This window comes from Pseudopipra pipra, chromosome 4 (assembly GCF_036250125.1).
Source record: "Pseudopipra pipra isolate bDixPip1 chromosome 4, bDixPip1.hap1, whole genome shotgun sequence".
Taxonomy (NCBI): Eukaryota; Metazoa; Chordata; class Aves; order Passeriformes; family Pipridae; genus Pseudopipra; species Pseudopipra pipra.
The window spans coordinates 33,282,246-33,299,291 of record NC_087552.1 but is presented as its reverse complement, the minus strand read 5'-3'; the positions used below and the strand labels follow the sequence as shown (position 1 = coordinate 33,299,291).

Genomic DNA, 17,046 nt, shown 5'->3' with positions numbered 1-17,046 from the left:
AGCAAAAAATGTTCTGTGGTGGTCCTATATAAAGACAGATAAAGAAAAATAAGTAGTATTTCAAAAGACATCTATATCACTCTAAGTGCACACAAATAAATACAATAGCTGTACTTTAAGCACAGTTATTGATTTTAAAAGGTCCAATATGAATTTGTTCAACATGTCGTTATTTAAAACTTGCTTTTGCTCCTTACTGTTGATCTGGTTTACAATATGCATTCACTATGTTTATCTGATGATTTTAGTCACTCCTTATTGCTTATCCATATACATATGGGTATATGTACATTATCCCATATACACATAGAGAGAGTTTGATATAAACAACTACATATTTTACCTATTGGGGTATCTTTTCAGTGTTATTTTCAGTTTGACCTGACATTCCATGCCTTGAGTTGTTGTGATGTTGTTTCCAGAATATGAACAGGAACCTTGAAATAAAAAATTAGTAAGTGCTCTGAGACAATCCTCTTCAGAAAATAAATTGTTTAACCAACATCCTGCTTTTTATCTATGTGACATTCAAAATAAAACACTGTTCACTATGTTAAGTACATATATGTGTACCTTTATATATACGTGTGCGTATACACACATACATATCTATCCATATATGTATACATTTATGTTTACTATGGGTTCTGTCCTCTTTTTAGTTTTCCAAAAATTATTCCTATCAGCACATATAAGAAATTAAAATTATATTTTCCTTGAGAAAATATTTTTAAAAATTCAGTCATATTTTCACAGAAGATGCCTGACAAATTATGCTATTTGAATTTTCAACATAATAACATAATAGTCTTTACCTGCTTATTGCATTTTCAAGCCAATATGTTGCCAGTTATTATATACTTTCCTAGTAATTATCAACTGCTCAAAAAGGATTATTTTCTGTTGAACACAGCTTAATTCTCAAAAATATTTTAATTATGAGAAACTTGAAAAAAGAACCAATGAAATCGGCAGTAACAGCATCACTTAATGCAGTGGTGCTTGGTTTAGGGTGCATAACATACACTGGATAGTAAAGGAAGTCTTATGTATGCAAGGAGTTAAGTGCTTCCCCAACTATGTGCAATCACAGCTATCAAAGTCAGTGTAAATTAAAACTGTCATTAGCATAAATAGAAAAAGTTACTACATTTTCATATATTAATATAAATAAAATCATATATAAACATATTAATATATTGAAGAGATTGACTGATAATACTGGTTTATTGAAGAGCTTGATTGGTATATTTAAGACTTGATTGACATGCTACTCACAAACTACTATTAAATATAACTCATTTTCAGATTTTTAAGAGTAAAATATATATTCATACTATATTCAAAACTGTATGGTAAATTATTTCAGATATATAGAGAAAATTAATGCAATAATCACATAATAAAAATCTGAAAAGTAAAGTAGGCAAGAGAAAACCGTCATATTTGTAGCTGCCCCCATTCTGGATCACGGCTGTGTGAAAATGGTCTGTGAGCCAGACACAAAGATGCACAGCCCTGTCACACAATAAATACTCCAAGTTTCTTCACAAATAACTCTCAGGAGCAGAAGAATGTTTATAGTTTGCTACAGAGCTAGATTTTGAGAGGAAAATGTTTTGAGAGCAACAAAAGCACAAGAGTTCCCACTGCAGGCTACATCCTGGTTTTATTGTACCACTATTACTGCAGAAACCCATCTGATCTTGACCATTTTAATTACAAGGAGTCACAGAACCTATTTCACATCTGCTCACTGAGCCTGAGAAATGTTTTATAGCAAAAAGGAAATGAAAAGGACCAGGAATACAAATGAACTGAAACACAGGCAGCTAATAAATTTCTCCTTTCCTTAAAATCAGTTCTAGTTCTAGTAATTTATTGCAAAATACATTTAGGCTTGGTCCACAGTAATTTTAATTGAAATAAGTATGCCTAAATTTCTCCCATCCTTAATAATTTTTTTTCATTATTCTTTAAGCATTTTGCCAGCAGTGTGCTGAATGCTATTCAATTCAAGAATGAAAGCTATAGCATTATATTCCAAAATGGCTGGGGAAACCTTTGCCATAACTCTCAAGTTGCAACATGCTAGATATTCATAGGTTTTCAAAGCTGCTGGTTGAAGATATAATGAAAGGATCTAAGGTTTATGCATGAATCAGCATCCCCTTGTCACAATGTCATGGTGCAGTGATCCCTGCAGAGCTGTAAGACTTGATTTAAAACAGGAAAGCTCAACACTGGCTCTTGAGCCAGCAGGATTAAACATCCAAGATTGTACATATATTACATCTGTGCTGAAACTACTGTACGAAAAACTTGTTACACTTATGGCAGTTTTATAGTACTCCATAGGAAACATCTCTTTAGGCAACTCCCAATATCCTTTCAGTGCTAAAATATGTGAGTACACAATATAACTACCCCTGTAGTTGTTGAGTAGGAGGATTTAAGTCCAAAGGATTTCATCTTCACCAGTTTCCTCCTTTCTTGTTTTGACAGAATTAAGGATTTTTTAAAAATTTGATGTTGCTGACAGTCAGCACTTCTCCAATTATACTAAGACTCAATCACACTGCGATGAAGGACAAAGTCCAGTGGTTTGGACACCTTCCAGTACTGCCCTATGAATTACCTCCAGTGCTGTACCTTTGCTCCACCTGTTAAAGCCAAAGAGATTCTGTTAGAGTGAACCCCTTTGTTAACATTTGCCTTTATCACCTAGACTGTAACTCCCTGAATTACCAAGAATTGTCAACCAGGGCTAAGCCTAGCCCGTTTCTCTTGAAGGGTGAAACAGTCATGGCAGTCACTGCAGTCATGGCAGTGAACATTGCTCTTAATTGTGCCATTAGTCTGAAAAACACCTGTACCACCTCTCAGTCAAAACCATTAAGCCTCCTAGTGACACTGACATGTGAAGTGTCAAACTGCAATTAGATTCCAACAGCTATTCCTGATGACCTGTAGACACAGCTTTGCAAGAGTTGCAACAGTCCAACAAACTAAACCAACTATTTGTTGTGGTTATTTTTTGAACACATATAATTTATATATGTTTCTTTTCTGGCTTAAGTGAAACCTTGGTCAAAATCGGTAGTTTTGCCCCAAATTGATGTTACATGACATGTCATGACATGATGTCACAGTGCACATATAAAATTCCCACTAAAAATTCGTTATGAAAAGGGGTACAGCCAACTGTCACCCGTATCAGGGTCTGGTATTGACATGTGTCTCCACCCACTCTATGTCCCCTGGGTTGCAACCAGCACGGAGTCTTATGGTTGCAGCACACAAAGCTCGACCCAGGCTTGCCCCTGACTGGCAAGGAGGTGTATGCCCCATCCTGTGGGAGTCCCTTAAGTCGACAGCACTATCTCCCAACCTGCTGTCAGACTGTACACAGCGTCTCCATCCCGTGGGTAAAAGGCATTGATAGATCGTGACATGAGCGCCACATTTTAACGTGAGCGCCACATTTTAATGTGAGATACTATCAAGCGGGAGATAAATCCACTCGACAGGGAGAGAGTATTCATAATTCCCACACCGGGGCTAGGCTACCTACTCGCTGCGTGTCCACTCCTCTGCTACACCCGTTTTCTGGCCACCTTTAAGTGACTGCGTAGTCTTACTGTTTCAAACATTCCTCAAGGGTACATGACCATCATCTCCTCCTTTTTTAAGTTTAGGAACCTAATTTAAAAGTAGTACCAGCAATACTAGTTCATCTAAAAACTGTTGGTCCATCAACAAACTCTGAGCAAGCGCTGATAATAAGTTTGAAGAGTCCTTTATGTAGTTTTACAGTGGGCTTTTGGTTTGTTTGTTTGTTCTTAAAGCAGATAGAGTTGTATGCTGTTTCTCTGAGGCTACTGTGGGTGGGAGGGAGGAAGGCTGAGCCCCAGCGGGGTGGCACAGTGGCGCCCTAGGCACTGCAGGTGCCAGGTTGGGACCAGCAGCTACCCCATCTGGAGTGCAGGGCTGCATCCTGCCTCTCCCACACCATCATCCTGAGCTTCTGCAGCCTGAAACAGGGCTGGTTCAGGGGCTTAAATCAAGAGCCAAAATAATTCGGTGGTCGATTTGGGGCAGAGAAAGGTCATCACTTCTATTATGGTATAAGCCTGCCACTACATTTTTGTGAAGGAAAATCACCTTGCTAGAGTGAAATACCTGGGTAAATACTGAAGCATTTTCCATTTCGTATTATCCTACATTTCTGTGACCTTCCTTTACACCTGCATTGTTTGATAGTGCTGGTTTTGGACACAGATTCTTTGCATACTAAAAGAAAAAAGAACAAAAAAACCCCCAAACAAACCAAACCTCTCCCCCCAAAAAACCCTAACAAAACCAACCTGCAGAATGTTTAGAATTTCAAATGAGAATAAGCATAAAGGGGACAAAAAAAGATGGATCCTTCTTAACCATTTGTGAATGCAGTGCTCTGCAATCAACTCCTAATTCTACTTGTACAGCAAATATTTGTCTTCAGAACTCCTTGTTCTCCAATAAAACCCTCTTGGGAAGGTAAATGAGGAGATACCATACATATTTTTAGCATATGCTTCACAAGTCAATTAAATCCAATGCACAAAATGACTAAACCACCAGTGGTGACCAAGGTGACAAAAACCACAAGTACATATTCTCATCTAAATTTGTTGCTCTTCAAACTGCTTGAAAACTGAAGCCTTGGACAAGTTTCAGACAAAGGGAAATCCAAAACGTGGACAGTATCTCCCTTCTGCTGGAAGTTTCAAAGTCCACCACTGCAGTCTACAGCCTACACATATTATCTGAGTATTGTAAAGAGTTCTCCAAAGACAAGACAAAGGCTAATGCAAGCACACAAATGCTGATTAAGAAAACTTGACAGGCTTGGACAAAAAAATATGCAACCTTGACCTTCTCAAAGACAAGGTGGCAGTGCTTGTCTCTAATACTAGTAGAAAAAAAAAATCTGCGTTTGGCACAATTTTCAGGATTTCATTGTCTTCAAAGAATTAAGGAACACAGAAAAACCCATAACATTTTTGCAGAATTCCATCTAGATTGCTACACTTACTTCACGAACAGGCCCAGTAACATAATCTGCAAATAGGGACCACATGATGTAAACCACCCCTACCTAAGAAATCGAGAACTGTCCAAGCAGTTTGCGAAGATTAACAACGTAGCATTACTGTGGCTGATTACATGGTCTGACCTTTTCTGCCTTCAGCTATGCATGCTATATTCTCCTATCCTCACACATCCTAATGAAAGCTCCTTGCATAGACCTCTTGTACCACCTATTCCAGCGTCTGTGCTGAGCCGCCCCTTTTCAGCACCACCGCACCTACCATAACGTAGCTGAATCGGGGAAGGGAGGGGGAAAAAAATTGTCTCCAATAGAAGAGAATTGCCCCGCTGACAGCCCCCAGATTCAGTGTCCCTTACATCTTTTTTCCCAGGAGGCAAGGGAAAATGCCTCAGGGGAGCGCAGCATGGGCGGCCGACGAGCCGCGGCTGGGCAGGAGCGGCCGGCACGGCACCAAGCGGGCTCCCCACTCCTCGCTGCGCTCGCCGCTGTAGGGACCCCGGGTTCGCTTGAAACGGACACGTGTGGCAGGGAGGGCAGCGGGGGAATGCCGGGCGCCCCTCCTCGCCCTGGGAACGCTGGCCTCAGCTCACCGCTCTCACCACCGGCACGGGCAGCGCCCGCAGCCCCTCGCTGCCCCTCCCCGCACGCCTGGCCAGCCCCGCCGCGGGGTCACACGGCACCCGCCAGGCCGCGGGCGCGGGCAGCCGTCGAGCGACGGGAGGCAGCAGCGAACACCGCTGCGGGACCCGACGCCCCTCCCGAGATCTCCTGTCTTCGCGCTACCACGACCGCGCTGCCCCGCCCCGCCTTCCCCATCGCCTGCCGAGCAACGCATGTGCCCCGCGCCCGCGGCACGCGTGCGGCCTCGCCGGGGGCGGAGCCGGGGCACAGACCCGCCGGCAGAGCCGCGGGGGCGGCGGGCTCCTGGCGAGGCCGAGCGGGCGGACAGCGGGGCCTCCCACGAGCGCACCAGGCGGGGGTGAGCGGGCGGCGAGATGGAGAGATGGAGCCCGCAGCACCGTGCGGCGTAAAATGGCTGATCGCCCCTCAGCCGCCCGCACCGCACCCCCTCGGCTGCTGTCGGGAGGGGGCAGCGGCCCGGCTCGCGCCGGTAACAGGGTGGCTCCGCATCCCGCGGGCAGCCCCGGGGCGGCGGGGGAGCGCTGCGGGCGGCCCCGGGGCCGCGCAGCCTTATGTAACGTGCGGGGAGAGCCGCCGGGAACCATTTTACACCTCCCGGAGGGCTGGGGGGGGGGCACGGAGAGCCCGCGCCCCGTTCCCACGGGGCCGGGCGCTCCCGCACCTGCCCGGCGGCGGTGCAGCTCCCCCCCGGCACCGCACGCCCCCGGCACCGCACCGCCGCGCACACACACACACACACACCGCACACTGCCTGCATCCCGCATACACACCCACACACCCACCCTCGCCGCGCCGCCCGCAGCCGCCCCGCCCCCGCCGCCACGGCAGGCTGGCGGTGCCCGCTACTCACAGGCGTTGGTTACGGCGAAGCTGTTGGCCACCTCCAGGTTGTCGATGTGGGGAGTCAGCCTGAACTCCGAGGTGGAAAACTGAACCATCCCTACCCGAAACGCGCTGTACTCCTGATCGGCGCCCCTCGGGAACAGCCCCCCTGCAGGGAAACACACACGCGTCAGGCGGGCGGGGGCCCCGGCGGAGCGGCGCGGGTGCCCCGTCTGTGCCCGGCGCGGGGCTGGGCTGGGCTGGGCGCCGGTGGGCGCCGCTGCCGGAGCGGCCCCGGCGGCGGGTCCGACCCGCACCTGGGGGCGCGGGGTCCGGGCGGTGAGGCCGGGGGAAGGCGAGGGGACCTCGCTGGCGCCTGGCGGGCACCGCGGTGGGACTGGGTACGCGGCGACATGACAGGAACGCCCGAGTGACACTGGTGGGGATGAGGGATCGGGAGATCCGCTGGCAGGAGGGGTCCCCCCCCGCATGCGGGCACCTACCGATCTGTATGCTGTTAGAATTGACCCCCCAGATCAGTCCCCACAACACAGGAGCCAGGAAGACAGAAATATGCATAATCTTTTGCATTTCCAGGAAAAGTAGAGCATCCACAAAGCCACGGAAACAGCCTTTTCTTCTTCCTCCTGCTTCTCCTCCGCGGAGCGCGCTCGTCAGCAAATTAGATCCCGTGCGCTCCGGGCGAGCGGCCGGAGGGAGCAAGCCAGCCGCGGGAGGGGAAGGAACGAAAAGAGCCCCGGGGCAGACGCAGGAGAAGCCGCTTGTACGAGCTGCCGCCGCCGCCGCTCCGGTGCTGCTGCTGGCTCCGGCGCTAAGCGGGATGGAGGGGATGGAGGTGACGGCAGTGCCCGCTGCGCTCCCGCCGCCCGGCCCGGCCCGGCGCTGCCCTGGCACGCGCTCGCCCGCGCTCCCTCGCACTCAACGGGCGGGCGGCGCACCGGGCGAGGCGGCGGCGGCGGCGGCGCCTGCGCGGTTCCGCGCCCGGCGGGAGCGCGCCCGCCGCGCCCCCTCCGCCGCCGCGCCCCGCCCCTGCGCGCGGCCGCGGCGCGCGGCCGCCAACCTTCAGCACCGCGGACAGCGGCCTCGGATCGTTCGGATTGATTAGTTGGTTATTTCACAGCCCTCTCCAGGAGATACTCTCCTGCCAAATACACCTGAAAAGCATATATATATATATATATATATATTTTTATATATATATATATATATATATCTACTGAACCCAAACCACAGTAGTTAATATGCAGGAAGGGTTAAAGCTATTCAGATATTTCATTTTCATGCATAATGGGGATTTGTGGGGTTTTTTCTTTTCCAAGATGGGTTCCAGCTGTATTAGCTAGACATGCTATTTACTGCAAGCTAAATTTAACATTTCTCAGTTTGGCACGAAGTCTGTCGCTGTGCACCACACACACACACACACACACACACATCTTGTAGAAGAATAGGCAGTGTAGCATTACTGTGACCATGACAATGAATTTGCTACTAAATTATCATCTGCTAGCATATTTTTTAATTAATTTATTTTTTGTTAACAAAGATGGGAAATGTCCAGGCAGGAAAGGATACTGATCTTGCATTGCATTTCCTTTTTTCTTCTTTTTCTTTTTTTTTTTTCCTTAATTATTAAATTATCATGATTCTCCTTTCCAGGAGGAGGGTCTCAAAGCTTCAGATATTCAGATGTCGATATGAGTACGTATCCTGAACACATAGGAAGTAGGCATTTTGAGGCCCTTTACCAATCACTAATTGATGATGAGTTTTGTTTCCTTTGAGTCATTTCACCATGAAATTCTGTACTAGCTTCTGTCTGTACTTGTGTAATCAAATCTCTCTCTCTCTCTCTCTCTCTCCCACAACAATAGATGAGCCTGAAAAAGAGAGAGCTTTAACATCATGAGTATATAGCCCCTATGGCCCTATCTGGGTGGATACTGCCCTTCCTTGCTCTCTCCCCCAGCCTGGTCCCTCCCAAAAGTCAAGTTTGGTGCTCCATGGTAAAACCTACTGCTCAATTCTGTGAAAGGAGCAAAGAGTGTCAGTGTGTCAATCAACAGATTAAGCTATCAGAGAAAACCTTGTATTCAGGAAGTCCTCACTGTGCCCTGGAAAATGAGATATAGAGGAATTTACTTTTAATAAATACTTTAGAGTAATACTGCCAATCTTTAACAGGAGCACAGATAAATCATATTTTTTTTTTCTACCGAGGTCTAAAGAAACCTCTTATGTATAAAAAATGAGGTTAAAATGAAGCAAATATCTGAGATGCAAGATTTTATTTTGTTATAATAAACCAAAAAATCATATTTGCTAATATACATTACAGCTGCATAATAAACTAAAATATAAAAAAGATGACACAAAATATAAAATTTAAATCTGGAAGTATCTAGAAGGATTTTTAAGTAATCATATTTACAGTTACGGAAAACATTTAAATCTCTAAACTGTTGTTTGGGGCATTGTGGTTTTTTATTTTGCTTTTTTTTGATTTGGGTTTTTTGTGTGTGTGTCATAGAGAACAGAGCCATTCCACATGTACATCACTGTGTGACAGATACAGTAAGAATAATTCTTGATGATGCATGTTTTACCTGCTTAGACAGTAAAATGTTATTTTATTGTTTATACTAAAGCACAGGTAAATGTTGCACTAAGTTTGGATCTCACTGTACTAGGTGCTACAGAATAAGCAACCTTACCTGAGTCAAACAGTTTATAGATGAGGGTCCTGAGCCAAATTTCTGTCGTACCAGTGCCCTTGCTACACCTTTCAAGTTAAAGACCTGCAGAAGATAGCATAGCAGGTAGGTGCAATGAAAGCAATCCAAGTAAGAAGTTAATTACCAATTATAGCTGAGTGTTCTGTACAGATTATTCGTGGTGAGTTATTAACTGCTGCCCTGGCAATCCAAACTAATATTGCCCTGGCTGTTGATTTTCTAAAGCATATTTTTCCATTTCAGAATTGTGAGCATGTATATGTATACATAATGTAGAATGATGTATATGCGTGTAGTATTTCAAATTTGTATCATTGTGTCAGAACATGTAGAAAAAAATGTCTAACTATATGGCCATATTCTACTGCTGGTGTGCCAGAGAAAAAGAAATGTGCTCAATTTCATATGAGTAAGTACAAAAGGACAGCATGGGCTAGTCAGTCAGCAAGAAAACAGATTAATCAGAATTTAATAATAGTGAAAAATGCTAACAATAAAAGAAGCCCTTCTTCAACTTTCTATTTTTTTAATAACAATCCTATGCTAATTGAAAAGGTGAAAACAGGCAAAGGAGAAAAAAGAAATTTGTAGATGATAGTAATTTATGACCATGTACTAAGAATAGACATACTCATTAACACTGTGCATGAGAAAATCAGATTATATTACTGGAAATCACATTCAATACTTTTTGCACAAGGGAAAAGAATCTAGCAAGAGGTAAGTAATTTAAAAACAGAAGATTATATTCTTATATGCATTCTTTTAAATCCATGATAGAAGCTCATATAAAAATGCATTAGTTTGGAATCTGAACAAAGCATCAACAGGGGGACTGTTAATAATAAGCATCAATCTCTTGTTGAAAGGAACATAGCAATATAATAATACTGAAAACAATGGTAGATGACAGAAGGCCAGATATCAAATAATAAGATGTCAGAGCCCTGAAAAGCCTAAGTGCTTAATCATGATTCCGTAGAACTCCAGGAGAGGTTTGCTATATTTTGCAAAGAATGCAGGATTCGATCATGGCTATGCTTGATTTAACAGGTTCTAATGGACAATATTCTGAATGTAAGGTAGAGTGAGAAAGCTAAGAATTGGGTGAGGAAGCTAATAAGGTTGATATACATGCTAATCAGAAATAAAATATGAATTTATCAGGAATACATTTCCTCTGCAATTTATCCTGGCACAATCCTGGTTGAGACAGTGACACTGTCTCACTCAACCAGTTCAACTAAATGTTCATATGTTTGAGCAGGTGCATATGAGACATGCAAAGAAATTTGGAAATGACTGAAGAACTGGAAATTTTTTCCTTATGCTCAGAAATATTTAGCGATCACTCCATATACTTGTCAAAAAGATAGTTCAGGAGTAGCTTGATGACATGGAGTACATGCTTCAGAACAGTAAGTTTGATAATATAAAGCATTTGAGGAGATGGATGGAGTAAAAATCTCAGTTGTTAAATGCTGATATTCATCACATTCAGATTAGAACTACAGCTTATCTTTTGTTCTGCTCTTTTCGTAATGTGTCATTGACCATGCAGTCACGTTTTGAGTAGCATAATTAATTCCTCAACTCTGAAAAATGCTCAGTTAGAATCAGACTCTTTTCTAAAAATCTTTGTTGAAAAAAGTTAGATTCTGAGAAGGGCCTTGGCTCAACTGAATGGTTATAGTGAGTCCTTTTGGACTTTTATGCTATCAATATTTGGGGTTTACATTCAGAATTATTTTCATTATCTTTTTCATTATAAAAAAATCATAAAATGTGTAGATTTTGTAAAATGCAAAAATTCTGTACCAATGAATGAATACTCTGATTTCATGGCCAATCAATAAATACTACCTTCAAAAGATTGTTGTCTTTGGATTTTTGAAATCTGCAGAATTTTTGCAAATACTCGTGGGTGTAAGTAAAGAGGAAACACAAATGAAAGTTCCAAGTCTTTCTCAAAGCGTATAGTCCCATATGTTCATTCTGGATCTCAAGAGTCTTTTTAAAAATAAAAAGTACGTTCTGATCTTCCATGCTCATTCTGCTTCCTCTTCTGATAAGCAAACATGTACTGTTCCCATTAATGGTACATACGCCCGGGGAGGACACACTCTAAGGAATAGCTTATGCTGCCTCCCATTATGTGATTCTGATGATGAAAAAAGCAACATCACTACCCTGTGGTACAACTAATGTAAAATAATTAGTAATAGTCGTACATCTTTCACTTCTCTTTGCTGTGCAGCTGTAGCTGTGACAGTGCAGTTTGTTAACCACTGTAAGAAATTTATAGCAATTTGGGATTGACTATATTTATTTAAGCTACTTGCATTCTTGCTTTTTGCAAGAAGTGTTATATCTGTTTTGCCAATAAAGTCACTTAAGTATATGCTGAATTAACTCTGTGTGTGGAAAATCTGCTATAGATTACTTCAATTTTTTTCTACTGAGATTATAGCAAATTACATTATTAAGCCTCTGGAAAAGGATAAAAGAAACACTTTTAGATTAGACTATGCATGCTGAATCCACGAGTCTCATCTGGCAATATCTTCTTTTTTTCTTCCAATGATATAAAAACTTCTATTGCTTTGTCTCAGACCCAAGGGATACATTTCTTATCCCTGTCCTAATTTTTCCCTGCCTACCTGCTACCTCTCATCTTCTTTGCCGTCTCCTTCCTTGCCTGATTTCCATCTGGTTTTCCAATGCATTGTCATCAAAATGTCTTTTTCTCTGTGGTTATTTTGATTTTACCTTCCCAATTCCCCCTGTGGAGCACAGCTAATTCAAATGCGTTGGGTTTTTACTTTCGACTATAATAGTCAGCCTTGATCCTCTCTCTTTTCATCTGCCACCTCTCCCATCTGTTCCACAAGTAATGCCAGCCTTGACTCCAGTGTTGTTTTTTATTCTCATCTTGTTCTTATTCCTTTTTCCATGCCAGCATCTGTGTTTGAAATATCAACCTTAAAACCATTTTTCAGGTCATTTCTTAATCATTGAAATTCTTCTTTAGCCTTGCACCTTTTCTGTCACCTGCGAGAAATGTATTGCTTCATTATTCAGAATGAAAAGCCCTTTGGAGATGATGAAGACATCGGATTTTATATACTGGTGGACTGTTCTCTGCTGAGGTATGGTACTTGTCAAATTGCCAGTACTTGTCAAATCACCTCACTTCCCTGCATTCATAAACAACACGCTAAAATGTTAAAAGGCAAATACAAGCTGACAAGAATGTTAACAGTCTGTTCTCTACTGACATATCTGGGGTATACTTTCAGTGTTACTCACTCTCTCATTTCTATTCACTTGTGACTTGAAACTTTTTTCTGCACAACAGAAGGAATTTCCTGAAAACTAGGTGTTTTTTCCCTCAAGAATCATCACCATGTGATGATCTCATATCTTTGGAATCCCAGGCAATGACACTGAGAAGCAGCTTGGGATCTACAAATGCAGACAGATTGAAACCCAAGGCTAATATGTGCCAGTGATAGTAAAACCCTTGTATATGCTTGCTCACATACTCCTTACAGCTGCACTTAACTTTATGAATATTTGTACGAAGTTGTTACTGCTGTTGTAGTGAGTGTCCAGAGGTAGAATTTTGAACAAGAACACTGGGCAAACACCAGCCCATGGGAAATGGACTGTGTAATGGTCATTCTCAGTGTGGGGAAGGCATGTTCTTGGTTTAATGTTTCATTCATACATAAAAACTATTCATAAAATATATGCCTACTCCATTTACCTTAGAAACTTGGAGAAATCAGCTGATCTTTTTCAAATTTGAACCTGTTGCAAATCTGATGAGCGTCAGCTACTCGATTTCTTTTTGTATCCCAACATCTAAAATTAGTTCATGAACACTGGACTCCTGTTGAGAATGGAAGTTCTGACAGTGGCTTTGCATGCTAATCAACACTATAATTTGTTTTATGACCTCACACAGGATTCAGGGTAGTATTCACATAAGCTTTGCAAAGATGCTTTCCACTACAGCAGAACTAACCACTAAACTCCTTAATCCAAGGAAGACAGCTTCTCATAACATTCCACAGTGCTGGAGTGAATCTCTCTTTCTTAACTTCTTGTCTGAAACAGTTTTTGTACAATCTTGTTCACATCCTTTGCACAAGGCTTTGAGACCAAGAGCTTTTTGAACAAGCAGGGAAGCTGCAACGACAATGCCAGGGCTAATCCTGATTTTGGCCTGGAGACCAAACCCATCAGAGGCCAACACTGGGGAGGGGGAGAGGATAGTGTGCCACCTCCCTCCATCCCTTGGTGCTGGGAGCCTGTTTCCAGGCTGCTCGGTGGAGCACAGGCAATTTGGCTAGCTGTCAGCATGGGGAGATATATGAGAGTAACAGGCTGCTTTTCTGCTCCCTCCACAGTGAAGGAGAACAAAATTCACTGCAGTCACCAGGAGAGTAAATGAAAGCTCCATTTTTCTTCTTCTGTAGGGGTGTTTCCCTTTTGAACCTTACAACAATATCAGAAGGCACACAGGCATCAGGTTCCACTAGTATCAATGCCACTAGTCACAGTCAGCCAATTCACATTGAACTGGCAATGTGAACATGGTTTAATGTGTCCATAGGTAACTGAGAATTAGGGCATAAATTCATTTATAAGCAAATTGTGCAAAGCTTCATTTTATTTTTTTTTAATTTTGTTTTAAAAATAAAAAAAAGCCCCACAAACCTTCTTTTAAAAAAACACGTGTTCATGCTATGGATTTAGTTTAAAAATGGTTATGTTATTACAGTGCATTTTATTTAGATCACTTTTCTAGTTTTATAATTTTGTGAGGGCTTCTGTCAATGGGAAAATAGAGTGAAATTTAAGATACAGTGAGTAAGAGCTTAGACATCGATCAGTCAAATAGTCTCTGCTACAATTTTCAGGGAAAAAAAATTAAAAATATATCAATAATACAAAAAATCTCCAGCAAATGTTAAAATAAAGTATTTTATGGCAAAAATTAGTAAGAGACATATTGTGGCAGAAATTATACTATGGAGCTCAAGTACTTAGCAACATTAAAAGTAAGTTGAAGGAACAGATAGAATTGCATGAGACAAGATAATAATTTCTTCCTTCAGGAAATATCCAAAAGATTGTTTTGTCCAATTACTCACTGCAGGCATTTTACACTATACTTTTAAAAATATCATCAAAATCGGATATAAGATTAAAAGGACTGTTGTAATTTGAAACATCAGCTCCCTTATCCTTATCATTATGATCTTTCCACAACAGAATTTTCATTTGGGTTCACCATGTACCTGTTTGACATCAGTAATTTTTATTTTAGGAAAACAATTTTGTCAAGAAACAGCTTGCTTGAGTTATCATGGAAACGTACAGAGTTCTGCTCAACAGAAGTTTATTTTTAGTTCTGAAAAACCACTTCAGTGGTTCAGTCACAGAACTAGTTCACAGCAAAGTTATTTTTACTTTCACCTCTGCATTGGTATATCTTCCCAGAGATTAGTTGCAATAGTGTTGCATTAATGGCAAGCTTCTACAGAAGGAAAAAAAGCAAACTAGAAATTTAAGATAAAAGTAACCAATTCTTACGAGGCACTTAATTACATCGTTTGTACTAGAAATACATCTTCTCCATAGTAAATGTGCAGGAAATAGCATTCTTCTAACTGTATAATTGCTTTAAATATAGGGTTTAATATGAGAGCTTATAGTAGAAAAGTTCCAGCTAATATTTGTGACATTAAAGACAAAAAAAATGACGCTGCTTATCTTTACTGAAACTTCATTTGTGCTGTATTGGAAAGTTATACAGATTAACTGCTAGCCATTACTGGTGGTCTATGGAGTTTCCATTTAATCTGAGACTGACCTTGTTCCTTGCAAATTGCATTGCCCTTAATAAGACGCACGCGTGGAGGTGATGTGCACAGGTAGCTGGGTTCTGAACAATTTTAAATTTCTGGTTTCCTTCCACTACAGGGCCACATACACAGAACAATGTATAAATGCATCAGGGGCTAAAAAATGAAGAGATGAGCTGTTGCAGTCTCCAGGGCAGTTCAAAAATCGTAGTTAAAAGCACATAACAACAACCTAACCTTGAACTTGGAAACACCACTGTCCTAAGCGTAAACTAGCTACGAAGGATAACATGGAGAGAGAGAGGATTTATGCCACAGCAGGGAATATGTGGGCCAATGACAGGGATACATCATCTCTCCCAAATCCTGGTTGTACCCAACTTGTCAGTACCAGTTACAGCTACTGTGCATATAGTATTAATGCTTTTCTGTTAAATCAAGCAGATCTTCTGTTGTGATCTAATGAATTCACTTTCCATAATTAAAATTATTAAAAAGTCTTTGTTGATGGTATCTGACATAAATAAGAACACTGAAAGGCATTTTCTGCAGGAGAACCCTCACCAATATTTGCCTGCATTCTGCTGGCTCCCTGTGGTTTTAGTAAGACTAACAAAATAGAACCTTAATTTTAGAGGTTGGTCAGCTGTAGCAAATCAATGTCAAAAGCAATGAAATGAGCTTACCGAAAACACACAAGATTTCCTTTTGAAAAACCTAGGGAAACATAAAAAGATCAGAAACTTCTTGCCTCAAACATGTATCCAGAATCATCGAGTTCTTACTGATGTTTTAATACCAGAATAGTAGCAATATATTCTTCAGATTTTCTTCACAACAGGAAGAGTTCAGTTATTTGAGGCAGTTAAGGAAAATCACAGATCACACCAGCACTCCAAGCACTACTGCTGAACAAGATAGCAGATTGCAATATTGCTTCTTTCCTTGCTTCTTGCAGCACTGCACATAAATAGTCTGCAGAATAAATGTTTCGCTTCAGAGTGGAATTTTCTCCATTCATCATCTGATTATTTTATAATTTTATTAATTATAGTTCATCTCAATTCAGTGCCTCATTAGAAGAACAGACAATTTGGTGTTATTGACAAATGGTTGTGTGATACATATGGATAATCAATTACAGTAATATCCCATGAAATGACAGTGAGGCTAAATGGATTGAAAATACCACCCTTCGTGGGCTTCCCCTGCTTTCCTTTTGAATGTCAACCATGAAAGACAACCCAGCAGTAAGCAATCTGTGAGTCAGACAGATGTGTGGCACTCGCTTTTAACTTTCTGTGTATAAAACAATCCCCAGGTGATTCTATCTACACTGCTGTTGGATGACATCCCATAAATGACAGACTGTAGTGCCTAACAGGAACTTCCCACCTCAAAGATTTAGCTAACAAACCCCAGAAACATATCCGTATTATTCTGTATCACTTTTATTAATTTATTTCCTAGTAATTAACAAGATATTAATTACTATACATAATTACTCACATTAGCAACCTAATAAAATATTAGATACAAAATAATCATCCGTTTTCTTTAAAAAAGAGTACATTGTTGTACATTGTATGTAACAACACTTGTTCTGAATTTGCAATTGAAGGAGCTACTCCAGTATGTGATTTATTATCCTGTGGCTCACTCTGTGTCATGGCAGGGGATGATTTATTTTACAGGAAACTGAAAAAATACATGGTATGATATGGATGTACTTTGCAAATACTTGCCAAACTAAACAATAGTAATAATAGAAGGGGAAAATACTGGTAACTTAAAAAATTGTAACATGCTATTTTCATGAAGGTTCATTCCTAAGAATGTCATTATATTAAATATA

At 41.5% G+C, this 17,046-nt stretch overlaps 1 protein-coding gene across 4 annotated transcripts in view; it reads right to left on the bottom strand.

Moving 5' to 3' along the window:
- Nucleotides 1-7,506, bottom strand: part of GRIA2 (glutamate ionotropic receptor AMPA type subunit 2) — a 96,068-nt gene extending 88,562 nt beyond the window's left edge. Inside the window, exons 1-2 of one of the 4 annotated variants that reach the window (XR_010430097.1) lie at nucleotides 7,063-7,505; nucleotides 6,588-6,728 (exon numbers count right to left, since the gene is read on the bottom strand). Coding sequence is in view for 3 of the 4 variants with exons in the window: in XM_064652322.1 (XP_064508392.1) it covers nucleotides 6,588-6,728; nucleotides 7,063-7,150 (229 nt within the window). In the remaining variant the exon portion in view is untranslated. Of the gene's footprint in view, nucleotides 1-6,587; nucleotides 6,729-7,062 lie in introns of all 4 variants that reach the window. The other 3 variants (XM_064652322.1, XM_064652321.1, XM_064652320.1) reach the window with 3 other exon arrangements.
- Between the last annotated feature and the right edge of the window lie 9,540 nt (nucleotides 7,507-17,046).